Source organism: Cucumis melo, chromosome 10, assembly GCF_025177605.1.
Source record: "Cucumis melo cultivar AY chromosome 10, USDA_Cmelo_AY_1.0, whole genome shotgun sequence".
In the NCBI taxonomy this organism is placed as follows: Eukaryota; Viridiplantae; Streptophyta; class Magnoliopsida; order Cucurbitales; family Cucurbitaceae; genus Cucumis; species Cucumis melo.
In genome coordinates this window covers 22,248,205-22,276,023 of record NC_066866.1, presented here as the reverse complement: position 1 = coordinate 22,276,023, position 27,819 = coordinate 22,248,205, and the positions used below count along the sequence as shown (strand labels likewise).

At 36.6% G+C, this 27,819-nt stretch overlaps 1 protein-coding gene across 2 annotated transcripts; it reads right to left on the bottom strand.

Annotated features, from left to right (window-relative positions):
- Positions 1 to 18: 18 nt before the first annotated feature.
- LOC103491925 (acetolactate synthase small subunit 2, chloroplastic-like) lies at positions 19 to 27,749 on the bottom strand. 2 transcript variants are annotated; one of them, XM_008452047.3, is made up of 12 exons: positions 27,345 to 27,749; positions 25,325 to 25,538; positions 25,122 to 25,205; positions 24,925 to 24,993; positions 19,710 to 19,793; positions 7,358 to 7,513; positions 2,850 to 2,936; positions 2,380 to 2,484; positions 2,133 to 2,255; positions 1,442 to 1,594; positions 502 to 567; positions 19 to 422 (listed from the first exon to the last, which is right to left on the bottom strand). In XM_008452047.3, exons 1-12 carry the CDS (start codon positions 27,599 to 27,601, stop codon positions 339 to 341), a joined length of 1,482 nt encoding a protein of 493 aa, XP_008450269.2. In that variant the 5' UTR covers positions 27,602 to 27,749; the 3' UTR covers positions 19 to 338. The 2 variants fall into 2 exon arrangements, with proteins under 2 accessions (XP_008450269.2, XP_050947343.1); XM_051091386.1 differs by having other exon boundaries at positions 332 to 422; positions 502 to 560; positions 27,345 to 27,748.
- Positions 27,750 to 27,819: the final 70 nt, after the last annotated feature.

Genomic DNA, 27,819 nt, shown 5'->3' with positions numbered 1-27,819 from the left:
TTGTCTGATCTCAAAAGAGAAGAAAAAATGAGCAAAACTTAGATCCCACGTGGTGAAAATTACTTGAACATCAAAATATCAAATAAATAAGCGACATCAACGGTTTCAACAAAAACAAAACATTTCTCACACCATCACTTTGTTGACATGAACTTCTACTGCTTTAGTCACTTCCAAATAACATTTGGCAGAAGGGCCTCTGAGTATCTTCAACAAAACAATGCAGAAACTCTTTTCTTTTCTTTTTGTACCGTTCTTATATACACAGATCTTCCATTCCATCCACAACAATATTTGTTACGTAAGAGTCCGATGTTTTGTGCGCCTCACCCCTCAGCCTACAAAGGAAAAGAGTATCCACGAAGATATTTTGAGTCTACTCCCGATTCACGCACCAATGCTACTCGTCCTGTTCTTGCTACCTGTAATGAAAACTCGGAAGATTATGTATCTAGGAACTCAAAACGAAAGTGTGAGTTCACTTGGATCTTGTTTACAAACCTCACAAATGCCATAAGGCTCTAACAACCTCTGGAGTGCAACCATCTTATGCAAATCTCCTGTAAGCTGAAACGAGTATCAAGTAGGTTCATTACAACAAATTGTTGCTTTACAATGCACACCATTTTACTTTATTAGATCAAGTTTTGCCTTAAACCAATTTTGGTTAAATTGAAATATGAACTAAAATACATGTTGGAAAACTGATAAAATCTACAACATGGTCCTATTCTTCTACAATTGTCTTAATTTTTCTTTCTAATTTGTGTTTGAGAATTTTGATCCGACTTTTTATTTAATCTACAATACTTTGTATTTAAATTCGAATATTTATTTATGTGATTAGATATGAAATTTTGTGAGTATTAGGGTTTTTTTTTTTAATATCGATAATTATAGGTCAATCAGCTGAATAACACATCTAATAACCTCATCTAATAGCCACATCATACTATATCGGGAAACCAAGAAAACTCATAAGATATTAAATATAAAATAGATGGCCACCATAGTTTGAAGTTATTCTAAGTTCTTGAATTCTTTTATTGGTCGGTCCCAATGACCACTACCTCGACTCACCCACCAAAGATTAGTAGAAATTAAGTTTCGTGTCGGTCAAAGCCAACTCAACATGATGTATTAATGGATTCAAGACCCAATATGATAACCATTTCATTTTTGGATGTTGGTTTTTAAAAATTAAGCTTACAAGTACTACATCCACTTATATTTATTATCTACTAAAAACAAAATTGTTATCAACTAGGGCATAAACAATTTTCTAATTTGATTTAGAAAAATGTATAAACTTTATCTCTAAATTGGATGGTGGAAGTTGAAAATTTAGAACTAGTTGACTCAATAAACTAAATACAAGTAAACATGAGTTTTTATCATGAGTAAAATCGCAGCAGAAGATGTCAGTTTAAGAATTATCTACCTCTAGTGTAATCGTATGGTCGGAGACATCAACTGCCTTGGCCCTAAATATTTGGGCAATGTCAAGCACATCACGTCTAGCAGAAGGATTTGCAGCAATTTTAATCAGCATCAGCTCCCGCTCTGAAAACGGCAAGTGGGTCAGATCCCGAACCTATAGAGGAGTAACCAATGACCAATTAGATTTGAACTGTTAAAGCATAGGCCCACTAACCTTCGATATCTTATTAACCTTTCTCTAACAGGAAATAACTATTCAAATGGGATTCAAAAGAACAAGTAGCTGAAAATGTCATCGTTGGTAACTATATAAAATTTCAAGAGGATATGATGAAAGGCAAATAGCCGAGGACAATTTCTTATAAGCATGTCAAAAAACAAAAGATTAAATCTCCTTATAATTGGGAGAGAAGAAAGAGATGGAACACAATAACATCAGAATTTCTCCAAAGCTCTAGCCTCTAAGCATGAGAGGGGCTTAAAACATATAGATCTTGTAAGTGCATAAAATAAAAATAAGGATTAAGATCGTTCCAATCATGTATCAATGCAGCAAAATTCTAAATCTGATCGCAACCTATAGAGCCAGTATTCTGAAATAACCTGAGGAGAAATCTGCACTCAAGTGGTAAATATGGATACGACCGCACATTTGAGTACAGATTTTGGGGTAAAAAACTAGTGATATTTACCTCATGAACATCGGCCAGCCTATAAAGTTGCTGTACTAACTTGTAGATTGATTCATCTGTACCAGGAACAACCGTTGTTATGCGTGAAATGCCCTCCGCTTCTGCATGACCAACGGCTAAACTCTGATAGCAAGGGATTCATCAGATTTGATTAAAAGAATCCAAAGTGGAAATATAAAAAAGAAATATAATTCTGTTATCCTGAAAACATCAATGTAATTTAAAGGCGTGTGAAGTTTAAATAAACCTGAATATTATATCCCCTTCTTGCAAAAAGTCCAGTGATAATATAAAGGACCCCTGGAGAATCATTTACTAGCATAGATAAAGTATGTGAACGAAGACCATCCACCTGCAATTTGTAGTGGTTAGATGTTTCCAGTAAGATGAGATAAAAACATTTTAGTTTCAACGCGGCAAACAGACACGGCAGCATTCACTCAAACTAAGACAACATACAAATTCCACTATAATGCCTATAGTGGTTTCAAATAGAAAAGAAGGAGCCCTTAAACTATGCTAAGAAAAGGAAAAGTGGGATCTTGCACCCTACCAAATTAGTAATTGTGAACAGTAAATAATATCACTTAGTATTACCTGAGTACTTCCCAAGTGGTCACTCAACATATATAAATAATGTAACTACCACTACCCAAATATTAAGAAAAATGAATCACATGATAATTTTGAAACATAGAAAGGCTGATTTTTTCTTACATCTTCGTCATTGAGTACTCCCCAGTGAGCATCAAGAACTGGCTTGATAGTAAAGTCATCCGACTGCTCCACAGGATATACGTCACCCTACACAGTTCATAGAGAAAAGAAAACATTACTCCTAAAAGTTCACTACCTCATATCTGTAATAGACATTCAGAGAATAACATAGCGATCTGATAGAAAATTTCTTTTAACAAAGAAAGAGAAACGGCCAAACCTAATAATTTGGTAAATTTCAGTTTTTTTATTTTTTTAAACGAAACGAGACTCATCATTGAGAAAATAGATATGCAATACATATAGATGAAGTTTGGATAAAGTTTCCATGTACAACAAGAATCAAACATTAACATATACTGGACATTGCGTTAAACGCTTTGTAGATAGTTTACAGCCCTGAGCGTATTTTAGTATTTTATTTTATCCTTAAGTTTATTTCCTCTTTTCTACTACGACTTGCTAGAGTCTATGAAGTTGTTCTCCTGTAACTTTCATTGTGTGTGAAAATAATAAAAGAGTCTATCGTGGTTTTTTACCCTTATTCTAGGGTTTTCCACGTAAACTTTGTGTTTTCTTTTATACCGTTTAACATGGTATCAAATCATGGTAACAAAACACTAGCTACCACTGGTGAAAAACAACCAGTGCAAGATAACCTTAGTTCTCTACCAGTTTTGCTTCAGCCACAGCTACCGCTGTCACTGCTGTTGTTGATTGTTATCTTCAATCCTTGCATATCCATCCAATTCTAGCGCCACCACAAAGGTAAATTCTCTGCCGTGGCAACGCTTCTTGCAGCAACAAGGTCAGTTTCCTCATCATGTGTCGACTAGTAATGAACATCAAGGTTCAGTTGGTTTATGGCTGGTAATGGTACAATAACAGTTGGCTAATCTTCTAACAAGTTTTCAGCAACAAATCGCTGCTCTCGGGGCAGGCCTAGGTGCTTTCACAAACCTAAATACTAGTACATGAATTCTGACATTCCTTCCGGTCTAGCGATGTATCCAAAGAATCTGGTAACCTCTTTCCCTACTTTAACTACTACAAACTATGTCTAGCGCTATTAAAAATTCCACAAGGTTAATTGCAGAAGAAAAATTGAATGGTCATAGTTATTTCTCCTGGTCTTAGCCCATTAAAATGGTCTTTGAGGGGCATCACAAGTTTGGGTATCTAACTGTGAGATACCAAGACTTAGATCAGGGGATCCTCATAAGCGCATTTGGAAAGGAGAAGATTCTCTCACCGCTGAGTAGTAGTATGGAACCTTAAATAAGAAACTGTTGTTCTATGCTGCGACTACTCGAGATATCTGAGATGCAATTTAGAAATTATATTCTAAAAGACACAATGTGTCTCGTCTTTACACTCTGCTTAAACAGCTCATTAATGCAAATAGAGGACGATGGATGTCATTTCATACTTTAACAAATTGTCCTTAATTTGACAGGAGATGAATTTGTGTCGTGAAATTACCTGGGATTGTCCGTGTGGAGGTTTTCAGTATTCCAAGATTGAGGAAGTCGATCGTGTTTATGATTTCCTAGCTGGTTTGAACTCCAAGTTCGATGTAGTGTGAGGCTGTATATTGAGACAGAGGCCTGTACCTTGTCTTATGGAAGTGTGTTTTAAGGAAAGACACAGCCAGTGTATGAATATCATAACTGTACTTCCTATTGATTATGCTATTTTTAGTGCAAAATTATCTGGTTCTAATGACAAGAAAAATGAGAAACAGACCTCGATGTGTGAACATTTCAAGAAACCCTAGCATACCAAAGAAAAGTGCTGGAAGTTTCATGGTCAACCACCAAATGACATAAGACGTCCTCCAAATGACAAACCCAACCCTGGCCGAGCTCTTATGAGTGAATCAACGAATGCCACCAACCACAATCTTAGGTGAATTGTGAAAGTGACCCTGGTGTCTCTTCCTTTAGAGCTATTGTTCAATCAGGTACCTCTCAATTCTCAAGTCTCCTCAGCATAAATGTGAAGAAACAAATAGTTACTTGATTCAGGGGCTATAAATAATTTAATAAGCTCCTATGAGAATTTTCTATCATATCTTCCAAGTGCTGGTAATGAAAAGATTTGAATTGCAGATGGATCCTTTGTTCCTATTACGAGCGACCAAGGGTGATATTTCTCCCTTTGATGGTTTTCTTACAATTTACTATCTATTAATAAGATAACTAGAGATGAATTGTTAAGTTGCTTTCTCATCGGATAATGATTTCTTTCAGAACTTGAGCTCAAGGAAGAAGATTGGCATCGCCTGACACAATAGGGAATTCTATCTCCTTGACGATGATGCTCCCTCTAGGAATTGTTATAGGACTAGTTTGTTGTCTTCTTATTTTTCAACTTCAAAAAGAGATCATAGGTTGTGGCATTTCCAACTTGGTCCCCCAAATTGTCAATATTTGAAATATTTATTTCCTCATTCATTTAATAAAGTTGAAGTTGACTATTTCTTCTTTTGTTTATATATTCATTGTATTTAAGATAAATTTTTATTTTATTTTTCTTCTTATTTGTATTTTCATAACTTGTATGGGGTATTTCTCCTATTAAAGAAAACCATTTTCTTTCAAAGAGAAACAAGAGAAAGCACCTTTTAACACATGGTATCAAAGCAGTGAAACCCTACGAACCCTATTTTTCTAAAAAATTTAAAAACCCTACTTTGTACCGCCGCCGACCTCCAATCGTCGTTGCCGGTTTATCAAATTAAAGCTCTTTGACCACCACTTATCCACCAAAATTGTCGCCAGAATCGGGTTGGACAATTTTTGCTCCTCGTTTCCACTTGTCATTTAGGGAGGTGCTCCTTTTTGTCAGCCGGACAAGTCTGAGTCACTTACGTCGTGTCCAGCCGCCGCCGTCGGATTCTCTTTGTTATTATTTTTCTGGTTTTTCTTTTCTTCCTAAAACTTATGTTTTTTCCTCTTGAGTCTGTTTTTTTCAGCGATATGGCAGACATAAAGCCCACTACCATTAAAGTCTTAGACAACCGCACCCTAGCCAATAGTCCCGCTGTCCAAATCACTACCATTCGACTTAATGGGGATAATTTTCTTCGTTGGTCCCTAAGTGTTTGGATATTTATTCATAGACAAGGGAAGATTCGTTACATTACCGGAGAAAAAACCGCTCCTAGCCTAGTTGATCCTTCATTTGCTGAGTGGGACGCTGAAAAGGTCTCCGAGTAAAGGTCTGATGTTCAGGAAAATTGACAGAAAATGCATTGAGGCTTGCACAAACTTTAATTGAACAGGATTAATTATTGACAAATAATCTACCTCTAGTTATTGTACCTTTGTGTGGGGTAACCTATTTACTTGGAAAAGTAAGAAGCAAAATGTTGTTACTAGAAGTAGTGCTAAAACTAAATACAGAGCTATGACTATGAGTTTCATACGACTATGAGTTTGGGAATCATGTTTCACCTATGAATCTCTATTGTGATAACAAAGCGGCTATAAGCATAGCCAATAATCTTGTACAACATGATAGAACAAAACATATGGAGATTGACAGACACTTATAACAGAGAAATGGGACAATGGCAGTATCTGTATTCGTATATGCCATCTTGTTAACAAGTTGCTCATGTTTGCACACAAAGGGTTACTTAGCCCATGTTTTGACTGACGCGTTATCAAGTTGGGTCTGGTTGACATCTACGCCCCAACTTGAGGGAGAGTGTTGGAAATAAAAGGCTTTGTTGATAGCTTATAGCCTGGAAGGTATTTTAGTATTTTACCTTACCCTAAGTTTATTTCCTTTTCCATATTAGGGTTTGCTAGAACATATAAAGTTGTCTTCTCTTGTAACTTTCATTGTGTGTGAAAATAATAAAATAGATTCTATTGTGGTTTTTTCTCCCTGTTCTAAAGTTTTCCACGTAAACCTTGGGTTCTCCTTTCTACCGTTTAACAAAACAAATTGGGTACATGTTGAACACTTGCTACATACAATTGGGATGTATAGAACAATTTGAAACAACCATAAATTCAACATTGGCTGGATGCTACAAAATTTTAAAAAATTATTTGCTTTTTGGCGAAAGAAATATAAACATAAAAAGGAAATAATTGTGAAAAATAATAAATTTGGGGAATGAAGAACCTAAAACTTGTTTCTGTTGGCTCTTGTAAAAATCAAATGCCTCTAGTAGGTGGATGTAGACTCATAATTGAAAATACACACACAAATACTTAGATCTATATTGTTAGAAGTTATAACATATTTTTTGGTTGTAAATAAGATTTAGTTGTACCGTTATCTATGATTTTATTTTATTTTATTTTATTCTCATTATAATTTTTTCCTTTTTTGTGTAATGCTCCTGTACTACAAGGCTTTGTATCTTACAATAAAGTAGGCACACAAAATATTCTAATCCGTTTGATTCTAGAATATTATATCATAGTTTCAATATAGAACATGCAATGTCTCTGGTCAGGACAAAAACCAGAATGTAGGAAACCCCTTACTGATGAATTGGATTCACTCAATTCACTGTTGAATGCTTTATTTTCAATTCCCATGGAAGCATCAGCAGGCCTCTTTTCTTCAAGATCTGGATAAGAAGCTGCAGAGTATCGCCAAAATGGGGCAGATGCACCTAGCTTTTCTCTCCTTAAAGCAATCTACAAGTTGAAATAGAGTTTCTATTTTTACTGATTCACGAAATTAAAACCCGCAAAATATATAAATTTGAATCTAAATGAACTTCTTCTCCCTAACATTTCCGAAGTTTCAATCTGACTTTAATGTAATAATAGTTTTCAGTTAACTTCCGCTTAACTGTTAAAGTTCATTAATAGGTATAGTAGTGATATGTGTCACTAAAAGAATATTTCTTTAAATGATACAAATGTGATTGAACGATATGATGCATGTGAAATAAAATTGGAACTTGCAAAATATAGGTGACTGAAATCCTGATACAAATTTAGATTGAAACATTAAACTGGTAATTTGATAGAACTTGGATATATTGAGACATAAACAGTAACGAAAGTACAAGATCAACCAAGTAATTTGAGGTACTTGGACCCTTCTAATCTCTTGAGATCACGCTCAAGCCTTGATCCACTCACCAAATTATTCTCTTCCCTCCTCCTTCCCTACTCACTGTATTTATAACCAAACTTCCCTAACAAACTACTTAACTAATTAATAACATACCTTTAATATGTCTCTAATACTATTCCTATTATAATCATAAATATTTAGAGTAAATGTATAATAGTCGTTCATAATGAACTTCAAGCTTCTAGGTGAACTTTACAATTTTAATTTTAAGTTATCCTTTTAAAGTTTATTTAGAACTACAATCATAGTTTTATAGGAGAAATTTTGATAAGAAAAATAACCGTGGGAGATGAAACATCCCAACCTAGCTAGGGCTGTGGTAGACTCCCAACTAGCAAAGATATGAGAGAAATATAATTACAAGAGACTTTGAGAGAGAACACCTAAAAAAATTCTAACAAAATCCCAAAACTAAATGCAATTAGCAGCAGCCACCTTTTGTTTGCATTAACTATTCTCCCATCGCCATGGAAGAAAGTACCATTCATGAGTTCTTCAAAAACAATTGAGAATATATCATTATTGTTGTTTTCATTATTGTTATTTTTTTAAAAAAAATGGAAATGGGCCTCCTTATTTTTTTTGAAATGGAGACAAACTTCTTTATTAATAATAAGAACTCAAAGTACAAGAGAATTATACAATGAGCATAACAAAGAAGTCTAAACAAGAGAAAAAAAATACTAGGGAATCAAAAGGTACACCCGAACATCTCAACTAGGTTGACAACCCCTTAGCACCAAAACATCATATCCAAAATAAGACTAGCCTATTACAAAAATGAGAACGAAGTCCAGCCTATTACAATAAGAGCAAAATCCAGCCTAGTACAGCAAAACTAAAAAACCACCGAAAACTAGAAAAAAAATAAGGCAAAAACACAATGTTCAATGTACAAGAGTATTATACTAAGAGCAAAAAGGACAAGGGAAAATACAAGCTAAAACTAAAACACAGGGTATACCCCGGCAACATACAATGATGACAACCTAAAACGATCACAAACATAAAAGCAACGAGCTAACCAAAGCAAATTATATTCGAAACATTAGTAGAAAGCTAGATACAAAGCAAAACTTAAACGCTTTCTCAAAAAGAGCCCACTTGAAACTGAAGTCTCGCACCCCAAAATCTTCAAGATGAAAGGAGAAAGCAAACACAAAGAAGAGGCACCCAGTTGCATCAAGACTATCTTGCCAATGCAATCCTTTGCCTAGAGGAACTAGATGAAGTCTTCCAAACCACAGTTTCGATAACAATGCTTTGGCAGCAATGGTCCAGAGAAGAAATAGGACCCAATAATCAGCAAAAAGAATTAAGGTGGCACCAGCAGTTGTTCTCGTTGGTAGGCATGAAGTCGAAGACCAAGCATACAAAAATTAACTTCAATCTAGCGAAAGCAATCAGTGAGACATTAATCCCTCTCCCCCATGCAGAAAATTCTTTGGAAAAGTAAAAGTTGTTTCGCCAGCGGGGGAAGACTAAATTCAGCGGGTTCAAAATCAAATTAGAATAATTCCACGGTTGGTGGCTATTGACTTTAGATGAGCTGGAATTTTGCACAACTAAGGATGAGAGAGAGTAGCGAGGTCAAATTTTCAACTATCAGTTCTTCCTCCCAATGAAATAGGGGATTAAGATCTGTCTCTAATGGCTCAAATTGTCTCTACCTCTCAAGCTCAGTGACTTATCAAAATGCTCCATCTCCTCACTACTTACCCTGAAAGAAGAATTGAATGAGGACTCACCCTTCTCTTTAGAGGGAGTGATTGGGGTATTGCTCGGAGAACCCCTAAAAAATTTCACCTTCGAGTTGGGAAAGAAAAATAGAGTACTTAAACTGTGGAGGATGATAAGATTGTGAATCTGACTTAGAAGAAAGGGTTGAAACTTGTGTTTGTGTATACCAACTTCAAAGAAGTCAAGGTTCAAATTTGAAATTAACTTGGCCTTGGAAAATTTCTTTTTGAAGATTCCTTTACTCTCTTTCTTTTCAAAGAGACAGCTGACCGGAGGGTTCTTGACTGCTAAACAGGCCGCATATGGGTGGATGTTTAAATTAAGCAATTGGGCGCATTCTTTATCTTATGTTGTTGGTCTAAACTCTGGTTCAAGTACATCTCATATTGTTGTGTATGATTGGCAGAAAAAAGCCTAGGGGAAGAGATAATCGATGGAAAGATTGTTTTGTACAAGAGGGCCATCTATCAGTCAAAAATAGGTCTCAATCTTATGGATAAAGGGGTGAAGGAACTCTTACATAACATTTCTGAAAAGCAAGGAAAGCAAATGGATTCAATGGAATCTGCAAAAGATATTCCACATTTCATTGAATCTTTCAAGGATCAAATAAATATGATTAAGGTGAAGCACCCTTTGGATTATTTCAAGACATTTAATGAATTCTTCATAAGAGAGTTGAAGCCTGGTGTTAGACCATTTGCACATGTGGAATGTGGTGATGTTGCAGTTAGTGCTGCTGTTTGCTCTAATGGCATTTAAGCCATTTGATGACAACCTAAGGGGCGGAAGTTTTCAGTTCAAGGTCCTTTAGGGCAAGATATAAGTGCAAGTGCTTTTAAGGATGGGTCATGGATGATATTTCGATTGGCACCAAAAGACTTTCATCGCTTTCATTTTCCAGTCTCTGGTTTCGTTGAACAAATTGTAGACATACCTGGATGCCTGTATAATGTTAATCCAATTGCTGTCAATAGCAAGTATTGCAATGTCTTCATTGTGAACAAGTGTTCAGTAGCTATTGGAAATTGGAAATGCCTTGTTGGCAGCTTAACCTTCAAAAAAAGAGTAGGGAGATGATGTAAAGAAGGAGAAGAGCTTTTGGTATTTCTCTTTTGGTGGAAGTTCCATAATTTGTATCTTCGAAAAGAACGCAACGCAGCAGCTTGGTGCTATCTAAATAATCATTTTGTGAATTACTCCACTCAAGCTCTTTGTTTCAACTGGGCAGTTTTTATCTTTCAGCCAGCCCCATAGGCCCTGTTCTGTTTTAGTGACTTTGCTTTGCATTTTGACAGCTTTGTTTTCCCCTCTCTGGCCGGCCTTCTATGGAGAATAACTTATATTTTCTTTTGGTCTAGTATACACAGTAGCAGCTTTTGCTTTTTTCTATAGGCTCAGTACAAGCCTTTGTACTGTTGTGTTTGCCCCATTTCCCTTTCTTTATTTTCTTTATTTCTCTGTCTCAGCTCTCTGTATTAGGCTGGACTATGTCTCCATTGTATTTTGGCATATTTTATTTCTAGCTTTAATTGGAATATGTTGTTTTGGAGCTAAGGGGTGTCAACCTAGTTGAGATGTCCAGGTGCACCTTCTGATCTCCTCTCTTATTGCTCTCTAGGCTTCTTTATTACGCTCATTGAATAACTCTCTGATAGACAACTGATTGTTATAAAATATAGTAGTAGGAAAAAGGGGGAAGTGGCACGTGCACAAGGGGAGGGAAGTGGAAGAAGTGGAAACCACCTTGGTGGGGACCACGGTTACATGGGAAGAGGTTAAAAGGGAAAGAAGGAAGGGAAGATGGGGGTGGTTATTCTGATCTGGTAGTGGAAGACTTTTCCTGAAGAACAGAGACTGCAGAAAGTGTTCAGTTACTTGAAGTTTCTTAGCAGTTGTTTCCTTTATCGTGTTGTATTTTTCTATCTTTGATGTTTTACTTCGAATGTGGTTAATGTTTGTATTAAGCTTTGTGTTGAACTGTGTTTGAAGACTGGCTTTCTAGTACTGTTTTCTGTAATAGTTTGGTTGTTTATTGAATACATATAACACACTACTTGGTGTGCTACTATTTTGGTATCAGAGACATTCGAATCTGTGAAGTTTATTACCATGGCTCAAAAGCGAATCGAGGCGAATCTGTGAAGTTTATTACCATGCCTCAAAAGCGAATCGAGGAGAAGTTGGAAACGATTGATCAAGAGATATCTGGCATTCAAGCAGAGTTACATGAATTGCCAACGATCAAGGAAGACATTTCATCATTGGCAAAGAGTACTGAAAAGCAAGGAGTGTAGGCGGAGAAGCAACAATAGCAACAACAAACTTTGCTGAAATATAGAGAGGGAATGATCAAAGGGAAGACAACAATGGAAGAAGTACTAGAGGGTTCATCAAGTAAAATAAAAAGCATGATTGATGCCAGTGAATTGATGGTGATGGGAGGAAAATATGAGGAAAAACACACCAAGTTGGAGGGAATTAATTCTGCAGGAGACCGAAGAAAATTCAAGAAAATCAGAGAAGATGACTGTGTCAATCATTAGTTTTGATGGAGCAGCCTTGGATTGGTATAGATCTCGTGAAGATCATGAACCGTTAGTTAATTGCGAAGATTTAAAGAGGAGACTTATTATTCGATTTAGATCAGGACATGAGGGATCAGTCTTGGGCAGATTTTTAACGATAAAGCAAGAAACTACAGTGGATGAATACTGGAATTTATTTGATAAATTGGTCGCACCATTGCCTTTTCTGCAGAAGGCAGTCTTAGAATAGACATTTATGAATGGTTTGAAACCCTGGATTAAAGCAGAAATGGAATGTTGGGAGCCTGTTGGGCTTGCCCAAATGATGAAGTTGGCCCAAAAGATTGAGAACCGAGAAGTGATAAGGGGAGAATCAGGCTTCAAATGTGCAGGGGATTGTTTAGTCCAGGTTTCTGCTTCTTTTAAACCTCAAATTCATGTAGTTTCCAATGAAAATAAGTCAGGAGGGGCTGTTCCAATGCAGACTATCACACTTTGAGGAGTGGTTGGGGAAACTAATTGGCGGGAAGGGCCATTAAAACAACTTTATGATGCTGAGTTTCAGGCCAGACGGGAGAAAGGTCTCTGTTTTTGTTGTGAGGAAAGATTTTTTGCAGGCCATAAGTGTAAAGTGAAAGATCAGAAGGAACTCAGAGTTCTAGTTGTTCGAGCAAACGGGGAAGAACTAGAAGTAGTGGAAGAAGAAGATTTAACAGAGGAAACTGAGATACAAAAAGCCAAAATTGGGAAACAGGAAGAACCAGTGATTGAATTATCATTGAATTCGGTGGTGGGATTAACAAACCCTGAAACCATGAAAATTAAAGGTCTGATACGGGAGAAGTCAGTAGTAGTGTTGATAGATTCCGGCACGACACATAATTTTATTTCTGAAAAATTAGTAACTCAATTTTATCTCATTATAGAGTTATTTTCGGTTTCGGATCAGTTGTAAAACGAAAGGAAATTTTTAACCAAGTGGAATTACTGTTGGGTGATTGGAAAATTGTGGATAACTTTCTGCCATTTGAATTGGGGGGAGTGGATGTAATCCTTGGTATGCAATGGCTGCATACGTTGGGAGTAACCAAGTGGATTGGCGAAAGCTTACTTTGACATTTATACATAATTGGAAGAAGGTCGAGCTAAGGGGAGATCCAAGTCTTACCAAGGCTAGGGTGAGTTTGAAACACATGATGAAGACATGGACAAAATCTGATCAGGGTTTTCTGATTGAGTGTAGAGCTTTGGAAGGTGAAATGACATTTGCATAATTGTATGGGGTTGATGAAGTACCTACCATTCACGAGTCTATACCAGTTGTGTTAGCAAAATATGAAGACATTTTTTATTGGCCAGGATAGCTACCACCACAATGAGCCATTGAACATTATATACTAAGAAGGGGGCAAATCCAGTCAATGTCCGGCCTTGTAGATATGCATACCAGCAAAAGGAGAAGATGGAAAGGTTGGTTGACAAAATGTTGGCATCTGGAATAATAAAACCAAGTACTAGTCCATATTCGAGCCCGATGTTGTTGGTGAGGAGAAAAGATGGTAGTTGGCGATTTTGTGTAGATTTACTGTGCGTTGAATGGTGTGATAATTCCTGACAAGTTTCCAATTTCAGTTATAGAAGAATTGTTTGATGAACTCAATGGAGCTAGTATATTTTCGAAGATTGATCTCAAGGCGGGATATCATCAAATTAGAATGTGTAAGGAGGATGTGGAGAAAATAGCCTTTAGGACTCATGAGGGTCATTATGAGTTCCTTGTCATGCCTTTTGGGCTCACTAATGCACCTTCCACCTTTCAAGCCTTGATGAACAGCATCTTCAAACCTTACTTATGCAGGTTTGTCTTAGTCTTTTTTGATGATATTTTAATTTACATTAGAAGTTTGGAGGAACATCTCCAACACTTAGAATTATTTTTAATTTACAATAGAAGTTTGGAGGAACATCTCCAACACTTAGAATTGGTGTTAGAAGTGTTGTGGGAGATTGAATTATATGCTAATTGAATAAGTGTGGGTTTGCCAAAGCGAAGGTGGAGCATCTTGACCATATAATTTCGAGCAAGGGAGTAGAGGTAGATCCCGAGAAAATTAGATCTATCAAAGAATGGCCTGTGCCAACCAATGTTCGTGAAGTTCGTGGATTTCTCAAGTTGACAGGATACTATCGAAGATTTGTAATGAATTACGGAAGTGCAGCTGCACCTTTGACTCAATTATGAAGAAAGGAGCTTCTGAGTGGACTATTGAAGCACATAAGGCTTTTGAGAAGTTAAAGATGGCTATGATGACTCTCCTAATCTTAGCACTGCTAGATTTTTCTTTGCCATTTGAAATAGAGACCGATGCTTCAGGGCATGGAGTAGGTGCTTTCCTTACTCAAAATAATCGGCCAATTGCCTATTTTAGTCAAACCTTAGCTATGAGGGATCGTGCTAAACCAGTTTATGAGCGAGAATTAATGGCAGAAGTATTGGTTGTGCAACATTGGAGGCCTTATCTTTTGGGCAAGAGGTTTGTAGTGAAAACGGACCAATGATTGTTGAAGTTCATATTAGAACAAAGGGTTATCCAACCTCAACATCAGAGGTGGATTGCTAAACTACTTTGCTACAACTTTGATGTAGTGTATAAACTGGGCCTTGAAAACAAAGCAGCAAATGCCTTGTCACGTGTTCCTCCTACGGCTCCATCATTATTTGATCATCAACTCTTAAAACAGAGGTAGATAGGGTTGAGAACTTGAAGGAAATTGTGGCCAAGTTAGAGAAGGAAGAAGACGTTGCTGGTTTCACTATGCAGCAAGGTATGCTGAGGTATAAAGGGCGACCGGTAATTTCCAAAAGTTCTGTCTTATTGCCTACAAGTCTTCATACTTATCATGATTCAGTATTTGGTAGGCATTCGGGTTACTTGCAGACCTATAAAAGATTGACAGGTAATATGTACTAGATAGGAATGAAAGCTGATGTGCAAAAGTATTGTGATGAGTGTATGACATGTCAACGCAACAAAACACTGATTTATCTCCTGCTCGATTACTCATGCCCTTGGAAATATTGGATACAATTTGGAGTGAGATATCCATGAACTTTATTGATGGTCTACCTAAATATGAGGGACATGAGGTAATAATGGTTGTTGTAGATAGACGGAGTAAACATGGTCATTTCATTGCTTTGAAACATCCTTACACTGCAAAGACCGTAGCTGATGCTTTTGTTAAGGAGGTAGTTAAGTTACATGGCTATCCTAAATCTATGGTTTCTGATCATGACAATATCTTTTTAAGTCATTTTTGGCAAGAGATGTTTTGGCTGTCAGGTACTAAATTGAGCAGAAGTACAGCCTATCATCCCCAATCTGATGGACAGACAGAGGTGGTCAATAGAGAAGTGGAAGCGATGTTTTTGTGGACAGAGACCATTGGCTGCATTGGACAAAGTATTAGTATAATACCACGTACCAAAGATCGATTGATATCACTCCTTTACAAGCAGTTTATGGCCGGCTTCTCCCACTACTAATCTATTATGGAGATATGGAGACCCCTAATTCTACGTTGGATCAACAATTGCAAGATAGAGATGTTATTTTGGGAGCATTGAAGTAGCATCTCCGGATTGTACAAGATAAAATGAAGAAGTATGGCGATTAAAAGAAACGGCACGTCGAGTTTCAAGGTCATATGGTGTTTCTTAAACTTCGGCCATATAGACAAGTTTCATTGAGGAAGAAGCGGAATGAAAAGCTGTCACCTAAATTTTTTGGGCCATTCAAGGTGATTGCACGAGTAGGACCGGTTGCCTATAAACTAGAACTACCTCCTACAGCTACCATTCATCCAGTATTCCGTGTCCCAGCTCAAGAAGGTGGTCAGGAATCGTACGGATGTGCATCCACTGGTTCTTTTTTAACAAAAGATGTGGAGTGGGTGGCTATCCCTGCAGATATTTTTGGTTATCGAAAAAATTCATCTACAAAGGAACAGGAGGTGCTTATTAGTTGGAAAGGACTTCCACCTCATGAAGCTACATGGGAGAATTGTGATGATTTTGCCCAACAATTTCCTCATTTCCACCTTGAGGACAAGGTGTCTTTAGAGAGGGAGAGTAATAATAGACCACGGATTGTTATACAGTATAGTAGGAGGAAAAAGGGTGAAGTGGCACGTGCACAAGGGGAGGGAATTGGAGGAAGTGGAAACCACCTTGGTGGGGACCAAGGTTAGTTACATGGGAAGATGTTAAAAGGGAAAGAAGGAAGGAAAGATAGGGTGGTTATTCTGATCTGGAAGTGGAAGGCTTGGTTTCCTGAAGAACAGGGAATGCAGAAAGTGTTCAGTTACTTGAAGTTTCTTAACAATTGTTTGTGTTTCCTTTATCGTGTTGTATTTTTTTGTCTTTAATGTTTTACTTTGGATTTGGATAATATTTGTACTAAGCTTTGTGTTGTACAGTGTTTGAAGACTGGTTTTCTAGTACTATTTTCTATAATAGTTTGGTTGTTTAATGAATACATAGAACACACTACTTGGTGTTCTATCACTGTCTTGTACTTTGAATCGATTTTATTAATAAAGTAGTTTATCTCTATTTCAAATAAAAAAAAAAAAAAAAGATACGGTTTGCCTTTAACAAGTCCAGAGCTTGATCTTCAAGAATCTGGACTCTCAAGGAACGCTTAAACGAGAACTTCCTTGATTTTTTCCTTCAAATGAAATGCACTTCAAAAGGGTTTGAGACAATGTGAGAAGAGCTTTGAAGATTTTTTTCTTTTTGGTTTCAACTCTTTGTCTTCTTTAGACGATTTACCTCCAAAACTGCAATTCTCTTTCAAATTTATTCTGACAAGATAAGGATTCCAGCAGGATGAGGATGGATCCCCAACCAAAAAAGCTTTCACAGTGTTACCAATGAGATCAGCAGAAGGGTTTCTTGAGAAGGTTGGCTTTGAGACGAACAAAGTGAGAAAATCCCATTCCAGATTTAAGACATTCAAATCTAAACCTTTTATCTTTCAAAACTTTCTTAATTCTTGCTAAGTCAATCAGATTGAGAAATCCTCGAAAAGGGCATTTTGAACGATTGAAGATTCTTCCACAACTTTAATATCACCAAGATTAAGATAGAAATTTACACGAGATTCATCCTTAAATTCAATTGTTGCCAAAATAAATCCACTGAGGTTTTTCTTACTTTTATTTATGGCTTTCAATACATTAATCATATTCAATGTGTCTAAGGATATGCTCTCGAGTCCGCCGAAATAATTCCCAAATTCAACAAAAACATCCTTTATTTCCAATAATCAAGTGGTAAGTTATTGATGGATAACCATCCTCCAAACCCTCGAATAAGTACTGGTTTGCCATGTTTAAACTTGTTCCATTTTCAAATAAAATATGAAAGGGCCCAAAAGGCTGGCCATTTACCAAGATTCTCGATCAAATTTTCAAAATTCCCTCGGTTAAGACGGATTAAGGCCTTATCTGCAAATAAAGAGTTGATGCAGATTTAAGTGTTCCTCACAGATTTTAACGATATCCTTCCAGCCATTATAAAAAAATAGCCTGGAAAAAATCCATAGACGGTTGAAATCTTCGACAGTAACCTCGTTATTTTTGTGAACCCAGAAAGAAGAGCTCTTATTATTCAAATAATGGAAATTTTCAGGGCTTGAGAAAGTGCTCTGTTCTGCTGCCATCCAAACAGAGGCCTGAAGAGACTGCTCTTCTGGCTTCAGAACCGGGGAGGCTTTATCTGCAAAAAAGTGAATTTTGAAACTGTGAAGGAAGTTGGGCCGGAAGACAATGGCTTGAAAACATTTCTTATAATCCAAATTTGATAAGAATATTTCCAATAGCTAGAGAAAGGACAACCACCCCTCTATATCAACCCCTGGAGAAACTCAAATGGTTGAGCATCCACCTAAAGCTAGCCAAAAGTTGCAGCATAAGACCCAATCGCTTTCGAGTCTGAACTTCGAAAGCTTCGTTCTCCCACGGTCTAACTCCCCAAATTTCAAAAAGAAGCTATCTTCAAGACCCCTGACTAATTTTGCAATCACGTCGAAATACCAGTTCAGATGGGCTTCCAAGACAACTAGAGAACCCTGAGCTTCCACATCTTCCACGTGATTGCGTTTATTATCCAACTAGACACAAAAATGCGAACGAAGAATTTTACAGCTTGCTACTTCCTTTGAAATGTAGATAGACCGGAGAGAACTCTATAGAAAAAACGGGAGGTAAGGCCGAAGAACAAAAGTGGAAAGGAAGATACACCAGAGCAATCATCGGAAAGAAGCAGAAGTTCAAAAGAGAAGACGGTGGGGAAGAAGAAGAGAGACGCGAGTAGGTTTAAAACAAGATGCATAATTTTATTGGATCAGAGTAATGAACACTAGCAAAAATTAGCAGCAGCCTACAAAACTCAACCGCTACTTCATCTTTCAAAACTTTATTAATTCTTGCTAAGTCAATTGGATTCAAGAAATCCTTGATAAAAAAGGCATTTTGAACGAATGAAGGTTCTTCCATAACTTCAATATCACCAAAATTAAGATAGAAGTTTCCACAAGATTCATCCTTCAATTCCATTATTGCCGGAATCAATCCATTAAGGTTGTACCTTACTTTAATTTTGGCTTTCGGTACAATATCATATTTAATGTGCCGTTTTTTGAATACAAATACTCCTTTAGAATCTGATCTTAACACGCTGTTTCGGACAAAGGAGATTTAATTACCGAGAAACGGACCTCTTTTATCACCCTCGCAAACTCAACATTGTGAAATTCCAGATCACTTGAAGTCAATTGTTGAGAAATGTGGAACTATTTTGGTTTGAGTACATAATCTAGACTTGATCTTGTTTTTTCAGCCGATTATTTTTTAAGTCTGCTTTAGTGGATCACAATAGGTTTGACGAATGCTTCTATTATTTTGACCCTCTAAAGTTCTTATGAAACATTCTGGTTCTAGTCACTCACTCAAGATTTAAGGACGACTTAGGAGGCATATGTTTTCAACAATTCTCGGAGGGCATAAGAGAGGTTTCCATTTGGAAAAGATTTTTAAGGTCTATCACTTTCTCGTGGTTGAAAGATTCCAGCAAAGCTTCCTGGTGACAGAATTGGTTTTTTTCCTCTAATCGGACTTGAAGCTGCAGGGTTGTTTGCTCTCCCTTGGTGTTTCCTCCCCATCCATTTTGAAATTTTTAGTCTGCAATTTTCAACTGATTTTGGGCTTCTTGTTGAAAGATTTTTAAGTCTGCTTTGTTTTCAGTTTTCTATTGTTTGCTGGGGGTTTTGATTGTTTTGATCACTATACTTTTGTTTGTGATCGTTCTTTTCACTCTTAGTATAATTCTCTTGTACTTTGAACATTAGTCTCATCTATTAATACCTTTAACAAAGAGCGTCTATTTCAAAAAAAAAAAATTAATTTAATTACTGACCTTTCCAGTTCTAGCAATTTCTCTAATTCCAAATTTGCTTAAATTTCTTTGGAAAGCGACCATCTTCCCTGGATCCCCAGTTACCTACACGAAAGAAATAGCTTTAAAACAATAGAAATATTGAGGCCTCAAAAAAGGGGGAAAGAAAAGCAAATCCAGGATATAATTAATACATGTTGATTATTTCCTTTATAGTAGATATTTTCATTTTATTTAAGATATACTTGTATGTTTATATTTTTCTTAATTGTATTTTTCTACTTTGTACTGGGTAGCTATTCTATTTAAGAAAACTCTTTTCTTTCTAAGAAACATGAGAGAAAAAATAAATTTTACACACAGTATCAGAGAGGAAATAGCAATGAAACCTAAAGATCCTATTTTTTAAAAAACTAAAAAACTACTCTAGTTTGTGTTGTCGTCGCCACTGCAAACCCCTCTCTAGTCTGCTGCCACCTCTAGTCACTCAGACCTTGTCGAACCATGTCTCCGCCATAATTTAAAACCACCGAAGCAATCATCCTTCTTTGCGTTACCGGTTTTTGGTTCGGATTTTGTTTTTCTCCACCGGCCATTACATCTGAGCAACCACTAACACGTTTGTCGTCTTCAGCCGCATTCCGCTGCCAGTCGTCGTTCTCTGATTGTCACTGCTGTATTTCACCTCTTTTTCTTGTTTTTCTTTCCAGATCTACCTCTTTTCTCTTGAGTTTGTGTTTTTTCAGCAATATATCCGCACCAAGTCCGTTACCACTAAAGTCTTACAATCGCACCCTAGCCTACTGTCCCACTATCCAAATAACTACCATTGGACTTAATGGGGATAACTTCCTTTGTTGGTCCCAAAGTGTTCGGATGTATATTTGTTGACAAGGGAAGATTGGTTACATTATTGGAAAAAAAATCCACCCAAAGCCCAGCTGACCCTTCTTTTGTCGAGTGGGCCGCTGAAAGCTCCGTGGTTATGATCTGGCTAGTAAATTTCACAGTTGAAGACATCAACTGAAACTACATGTGCTACTCTTTAGCCAAGGAATTATGGGATAGTAATACTAAGATGTATTCCTATTTGGGCAATCAGTCACAAGTATTTGTGTTGGATCTTAAACTAGGTGATACACTGTTGATTACTTCCTTTATTGATAATATTTTCATTGTATTTAAGATATATTTGTGTATTTATTTTTTCCTTATTTGTATTTTCCCACCTTGTATTAAGCATTTCTTCCATTCAAGAAAACCCTTTTCTTTCTAAGTGAAATAAGAGAACACCTCTTTTGTAAGCAGAAACGAGCCTACTTATAAAAAAACTACAAAACCCTGGTGGGACCCACCACAATCGCCGTCACTTTCCGACTCTTCCTTGTTCGTCATCGTTGCCAACATCGCATCTCTGGTGGAGTCATCACCAAAGCTTGTCTGAAGGAGTTGTCTTTGCTCGAGGTTAGCACTGTCCATAGGCTGGTCAAGTCTACAGCCACTGTCGCTGGTCGTCACCGCCCGTGTTTTATCATTTTTTTTCTTTTGGCGTTTCTTTCCAAATCTTCTATTTTTCTCTTTGGGTTGGTGTTTCTTAAGGAATATGTCAGACACTAAGTCCATTACCTCTAAAGTTTTAGAAAATCGCACCCTAGCCAACAATCCCACTGTCCAAATAACTACCATTTGACTTAATGGGGATAACTTTATTCCTTGATTCCAAAGTGCTGGATGTATATTTGTGGACAAGGAAAAATTGGTTACATTACTGGAGAAAAAAACCCCTCTAGCCGAGTTGATCCTTCATGTGCTGGGTGGGATGCTGAAAACTCCATGGTTGTAACCTGACTAGTAAATTCCATGGTTAAAGACATCATCTATAACTACATGTGCTACTCTTTTGATTCTAAATGAATTCAGCATGCCAAGCTTTTAGATCTACCTTTCACCATTCTCAATTTTTTACTAAGGACAAAGCCAGCCCATCCACTATACTCTAATCTGCCCAAGTTTCTTCTACAACTTTGTTGCATTCTTTGATTGTCGACCAACTGTTGCAAGACCGAAAAGGGGAAGGACCCCAAGTCACTGAACTTGCTTCTAGTCGTAAAAGTGAAAATAAGCAAGTCTGTCTATACACTTTTGAATTATCAAACTCCTCCTCCAATTCCTTATTAATGAAAAATCTATCGAACAAAGATCTAGCAACCAACCATGTATATCTTCTGTTTTGGAGTGGGAATCAATAAAACTATTGAATTGCCACATCCCCTTGGAACTCTTCCAATCGAAAATCTTTCATGTGCCCATCTTGCTATATTGAGGTCCCCCAACACACCACGCCTCTATGCAATAATCCGCAGGGGAAGTTCACTCCAACCAAACAAGTCTCCTTTCTTTATAGCCGTTGGGATTGTAAACGTTAGTCACTCAACATACTTATTTGTAAATTGTGATACATTTAACTGAAAGAGAATATCCCCCTTTTAAGTGTTTCAACCACTGAAAGTTTACTTTGATCCCACAACACCAGAATGCCACCAGAAAGCGCAATAGATTCAATGAATTCCCAACCAATATCCTTGGAGCTCCATAACGAGCTGAAGTGTTTGGGTATCAAAAGAATAAGGTGGGAGGATGGGAGGTATTAGTGAGTTGGAAATGCCGAGACATGAAGCTACGTGGGAAGCTTACGATGAAGTCCAACAATTATTTCCAAAATTTCACCTTGAGGACAAGGTGGATTTGGAAAGGGAATGTAATGATAGACCACCTATTATCCTACAGTACAGTACGAGAGGAAAGAAAGGTTTGGCATGTGTGAAAAGAGACCACAAGGGAGTTCAAATTAATTAGAGTTTGTTACTAATTTTGGAAGTATAAATAGCGTCTTGTTTAGGGAGGGAAAGTTAGTTGGTAATTCTGAATTTCTGTTTCATCATTGAGAGATAGGATAACAGATAGAAGTGTGTCCTAGTGATTGAATTGAGACTCTCTCGATTCATTCATCTACAGTTCTTCACATTGTACTGTATAATTTCTTCCTATCAATAACATCAAAGCAATTTCATTCTTGAAATTCAAATTCGGGCTCCACCAGTATGTTTGATATTATTCTTAAAAGAAATGGTGAAACAAGGCTAACTATAGTGAAAAATACCTAGCTAATGATTTCCAAATTAAGGACTTCGGAAGTTTAAAGTATTTCCTAGAGATGGAATTTGCTAGGTCCAAAAATGGCATCATGGTCAACCAAAGGAAGTATACTCTTGATCTACTTGAAGAGATGGGATTACTTCGGGCGTAGAACAACAAAAACTCCTCTTGAGCAAAATTTAAATTGCATGTTGCAACAATGAAGGAGGTAAAAGGCAGAAAAATACCAAAGACTTGTGGGAAGACTTATATACTTCTCTCACGCTCGCCCATATACTACCTTTGCAGTTAGCATGGTAAGTCAATTCATGCATGGTCCTAGATTAGCTCACTTTGAAGCAGTTTATAGAATCCTCATATATTTGAAAGTTACTCCAGGAAATGGCATATTATTTAAGAAACATGGTCACCTACATGTTGAAGTTTACACTAATGCCAATTGGGCTGGTAGCACCACTTATAGAAGATCTACGCCAATCCACTGTTCCTTTGTTAGAGGGAATCTAATAACATGGAAAAGTGAAGAACAAAGTGTGGTGGCTAGAAGCAGTGCAGAAGCATAATTTATTGGAAGAACTAAAATTCTCTTAAACAAGGGCGATAGTACTTATTGGGACAACAAGACAATCATCTCCATCGCCCACAATCCAGCCCTTCAAGATAATACAAAACATATTGAAGTTGATCAACACTTCTAAAAGAGAAGATTGATGCTGGAGTAATTTGCATTCCCTACCTTTCCACAACTAAACAAATTGCCAATCTGTTAACTAAAGGTCTCCCAAAGTGGCAGTTCAACAGCTTAATTGACAAGCTAGTGATACTTCACACAAACTTAAAGGGGAGTGTTAATTATTTCCTTTTATGTTAAATATATTTATTGTATTTATTGTAATTATTTTTGCTACTTTTGTATTTTTCCTTATTTTTGTTGAGGGTTTCTCCCCTTCAAATAAAATATGAGAAAAAGAAATATTTTAAGCATTAATCAAAGAATAATATGCATCCCTTATCTTCTGACAATAGAACAAATTGCAGATGGATTAACTAAAGGTTCCGAAGTGCCAATTCAATAATTTAATTGCCAAGCTGGCTATGGATGATATATTCAAGCCAGCTTGAGTGAAAGTGTTGATTATTTCCTTTATTGTTAATATTTTCATTGTATTTAAGATATGTTTATGCATTATTATTGAAAGTGACGAAAAGAAAAAACACACCGATACGTGAAAACCCTACTACAGGGAGAAAAACCACAATGGAGACTTTTCTTATTATTTCCTTATGAAACAAAAAAAATACAAAGGGGAAGAATTAACAGGCAACAAAAGCCTAAACAAAAATAAAAAGGAAAGAATAACTAGGGTAAAACAATTTAAATAAATACCCTTGGGCTTTCAACACACAACAAACCCATAAATTATAACAAGTATATTTTCCTTATTTGTATTTTCCTACTTTGCATTGGGTCTTTCTTCTATTTAAAAAAAATCTTTTCCTTATAGAAAAAATAAGAGAAAAAAAATACATTTTACACAATACTGCATAATAATACTTGAATAAGTTTCTTTCTTTCTTTTCTCATCCCCCCCTCGCCAAAGAACCAAAATTTATCGAGAAAAACGAAAGAAGACAAGGGCATCCAAGAAACACAATCCCACAAAAAGAAAGTACTGCTAAAGAAAGACACTCAAATCAAGTAAATAAGACCTAACAATTAGTTACAAAATAATATACCACCAACACCCAAAGATAAACATAAACATAGAACTTAGTAAAGAACCGGACATCGCAAGGGCCCCACTCCACTCCTTTGAAGGTCCTATTGTTCAAGTCCTTCCACAAACCCCAACTTACCACAAAATCTCCCCTTCTCTTAAAAATGCCAAATGGAGAAGGAACTCCTTGATCATCTCCATGTAGTTGTTGTGTCTGACAACCTAAGCTTTTTAATTATTATCCATACCAAACTACTACAGCAGTTTAAACAACTGTAAAACCAAAGCAATTTAACAAGCCAAAGCTAGCAACAGATTAAAGTCAAATTTCACAATTGCCAAAAACCAAATTGTATTCTCACCTCAATTGTTACAGAATCATCTGAGATATCTACAATTTTTGCTCTGAAGACATCCACTAGTCTCTTAATCTAAAAGGCAAACCAAAACGAAATCACGGAAGATTAAAGAATGTAAACTAGCAAAAATAAAGCAAATGACTAGGCTTTGGGCACTTTGATAAGGGAAATCCTGAAGACATAAATTGCCTATAAACTACCTCAGCACGATATGTAGGATCAGCATTTATTTTTATAAGCATCAGTTCACGTTCCACCTGTTGCACACTGGAGAGATCTTCAACCTGATCAGAAGATTAGTATCCATGAGGTAGTTACTAATATGGTTCCTACAAGAATGGAAGGCCTAAATAGATGCAACCGAATCATAATTAAAAACGATCCAAAAAGATAAGACTGTAACCTTCAGAACATTTACAAGCTTGTGGAGCTGCTCGATAACTTGTTCTAACACCTTTTCAGTCCCGGAGACAACTATAGTGAAAAGAGCCTTGTCCTTGTTCAAGCCAACCGCAAGTGATTCGATGTTATATCCCCTTCTAGCAAAAACTCCAGCTATACGATTAATCATTCCACTTTCATCACCAACGAAAACAGAAATTGTATGTCGTCTCACCCTGGGAACATAATAGGATGCACCTCATAAGTATTTAAATCACAGCCATCTAATGAATTAAATTATATAAAAAATGTCATTATGATCAGTAACATAGTTCAAACAATGTCATCACAACCAAATTAGGGTAAATTTTTCAAATTTTCAAATTTTGATCGTCTGATTGATCACAGCAATAGACAACATCAAAACCAACATAGAAGATAGCTCCACTATCCATCAAGACCACAATAACATTGAATTTTAGTCTGATTGGATGGAAATGATCTAAGATACAGTGAGCACATACACTTTATAGTTTTGTTTCTATCACATGATTATCAGTTGTGATTTGTTCAAGAATAAAATTCACTAAATGGAACTACCACAAAGAATAATATGAAAATTTCAGAAGATAAAACCAGATGGCCAACAATTAAGTCCAACAAAATGTGGCATATGCTTGATATGTAATGCCTTTTTTTAAAAGGAAACGAGCCTCTTTATTGATGATAATATATGAGGCTAATGCTCAAAGTACAAGAGAATATAGAAAGAGCAAAAGAACTAACAAGAAAGGTACATCCTATAACCTTGCTAAAACACATCAAAACAACGAGCTTAGTACAAAACTACAACCTACTCAGAACCTTCAAAACCGAAACAACAAATGAAAGCTTAGTACAAAAGATCTAAAATAGACTATCCAAGAGAGCCCAAATTAAGCTGAAATCTTGCCCACAAAATGCTTCAAAATGAATGGAAAGGAAACACCAAGAAAAAATAGCCAGCATTGCTATAACTTCATTACAATGGTGCCACAACAAAACTGCAATAAAATCTTTATTTGATCTTCCAGTTCAAAAGCTTTTTTGGGCCCTTCGTATGATGTTGAAAACCCTACCAAGATAACAAACTTTCAAACAAAGCTGTGGAAGAAAGAAAAGCTCAAGCCAGACAAACAACATTTCTTCCGATGTTTCCATGACCTTTTGCTGTGAAAGACTACCCTACCAATCTTATTTGTCACAAGTAGTTCCAAGCTTGCTTAACTACGTTTTGTGTCCCATAATGACAACATGCCTCCCACAATGCCGTGAGAAGCAACCTTCTAACTACACATGCTTCACTATGTTTGATTCGTAGTGCTAATGTCCGGATAAAGTTAACCATATATATTACTTCACCCCAGAGTTCAACTTGTCCTCAAAGTGTGATCAATCAGTAGGTAACTACAATGAACAATCAACTGAGATTTATTGCCAGTGTTCGGAATTGAATTAAAATAAGGGTCTTGCAAAACTACTAAGAAAGAGATGTTGCTATTTGTAGATAATATCTCTTTACATTGAGAAAAATTGAAAGAATACACGGGCTTCTAAAAAATAATAATAACAATAGCAACAAAAAGAGAGCCAACTACAAGAAGGGGATCCAATCCAATATAACAAGACTTAACGAGTAATTACAAAAATCCTAGACACCGAGGCCTGGAAAGAAACAAAGAATCTAACAAACAATCATTTAGCATGAAATGATCATACAAACGCATTTTTCCATCCATTCCTCATATGGAGATTCCTTATATCCCTTATCTGCTCACTCTCTCCTTTCTAAGTTTAAAGGTGAGATAATTTTCCATCGCACGACATACAGACCGATCAGGAAGACACTAAAACATTCACAATAAACCTAACGTCAAAGCTAGAAAAAACTCACGATTAGATGAGCAATAAGAAACCGAATCTCTAGACAGAGCATGGAGCATGGTAAATAAAAATACGAAAAGAAAACAAACATCATATTAAAGAAAACAATACGTGAATACCCGGATATAATCTTTGAAGAAGAAGAAGAAGAAGAAGAAGAAGAATTTCTAGAAAATGAGGGACCGGGACTTGTTTCAGCGATGCTTCGCACAGAGAGAGGGGCTTTCTTGATCTCATGGTTGTAGGTGCGGAATTTTGAAAAGGAAGAAAATGGTAGAGAAGAAGGTTTGGAGTAAGTAGGAAATTTGAAAGGGAATTCGGAAGAAGTGGGTCTGAGGGAAATGGAGGAGGCTGAGTCTAGTGAAAGGGCGGCCATGGGAGAAGGAGAAGGAAATATTAAGCAATTCGTTAATAACAGTACCGAGTTAATGTGGAGAGATTTTTCGTCCAAAGAATTTATTTGGCGGCTCCGTTGATGCCAAGCGGTGAGAGAGAAACGGAGTTGTGCGTTTATCGTTATGCCCTTTTCCCCTTGAAGTAGTGGCAGATTAAAAAATAATCTAAAGAAAGATTGTAAGAAGCTGTGTTTCAAAC

What these genes read in the sequence shown, in the direction of transcription:
- LOC103491925 (XM_008452047.3), bottom strand. Translation starts at nt 27,601, where the DNA reads ATGGCCGCCCTTTCACTAGACTCAGCCTCCTCCATTTCCCTCAGACCC. An exon ending in ATGATTCTGTAACAATTGAG is followed by an intron (nt 19,794 to 24,924) that starts GTGAGAATACAA and finishes TCTTTCGTGTAG; the next exon opens with GTAACTGGGGATCCAGGGAA. An exon ending in GAGTACTCAATGACGAAGAT is followed by an intron (nt 2,485 to 2,849) that starts GTAAGAAAAAAT and finishes TACAAATTGCAG; the next exon opens with GTGGATGGTCTTCGTTCACA.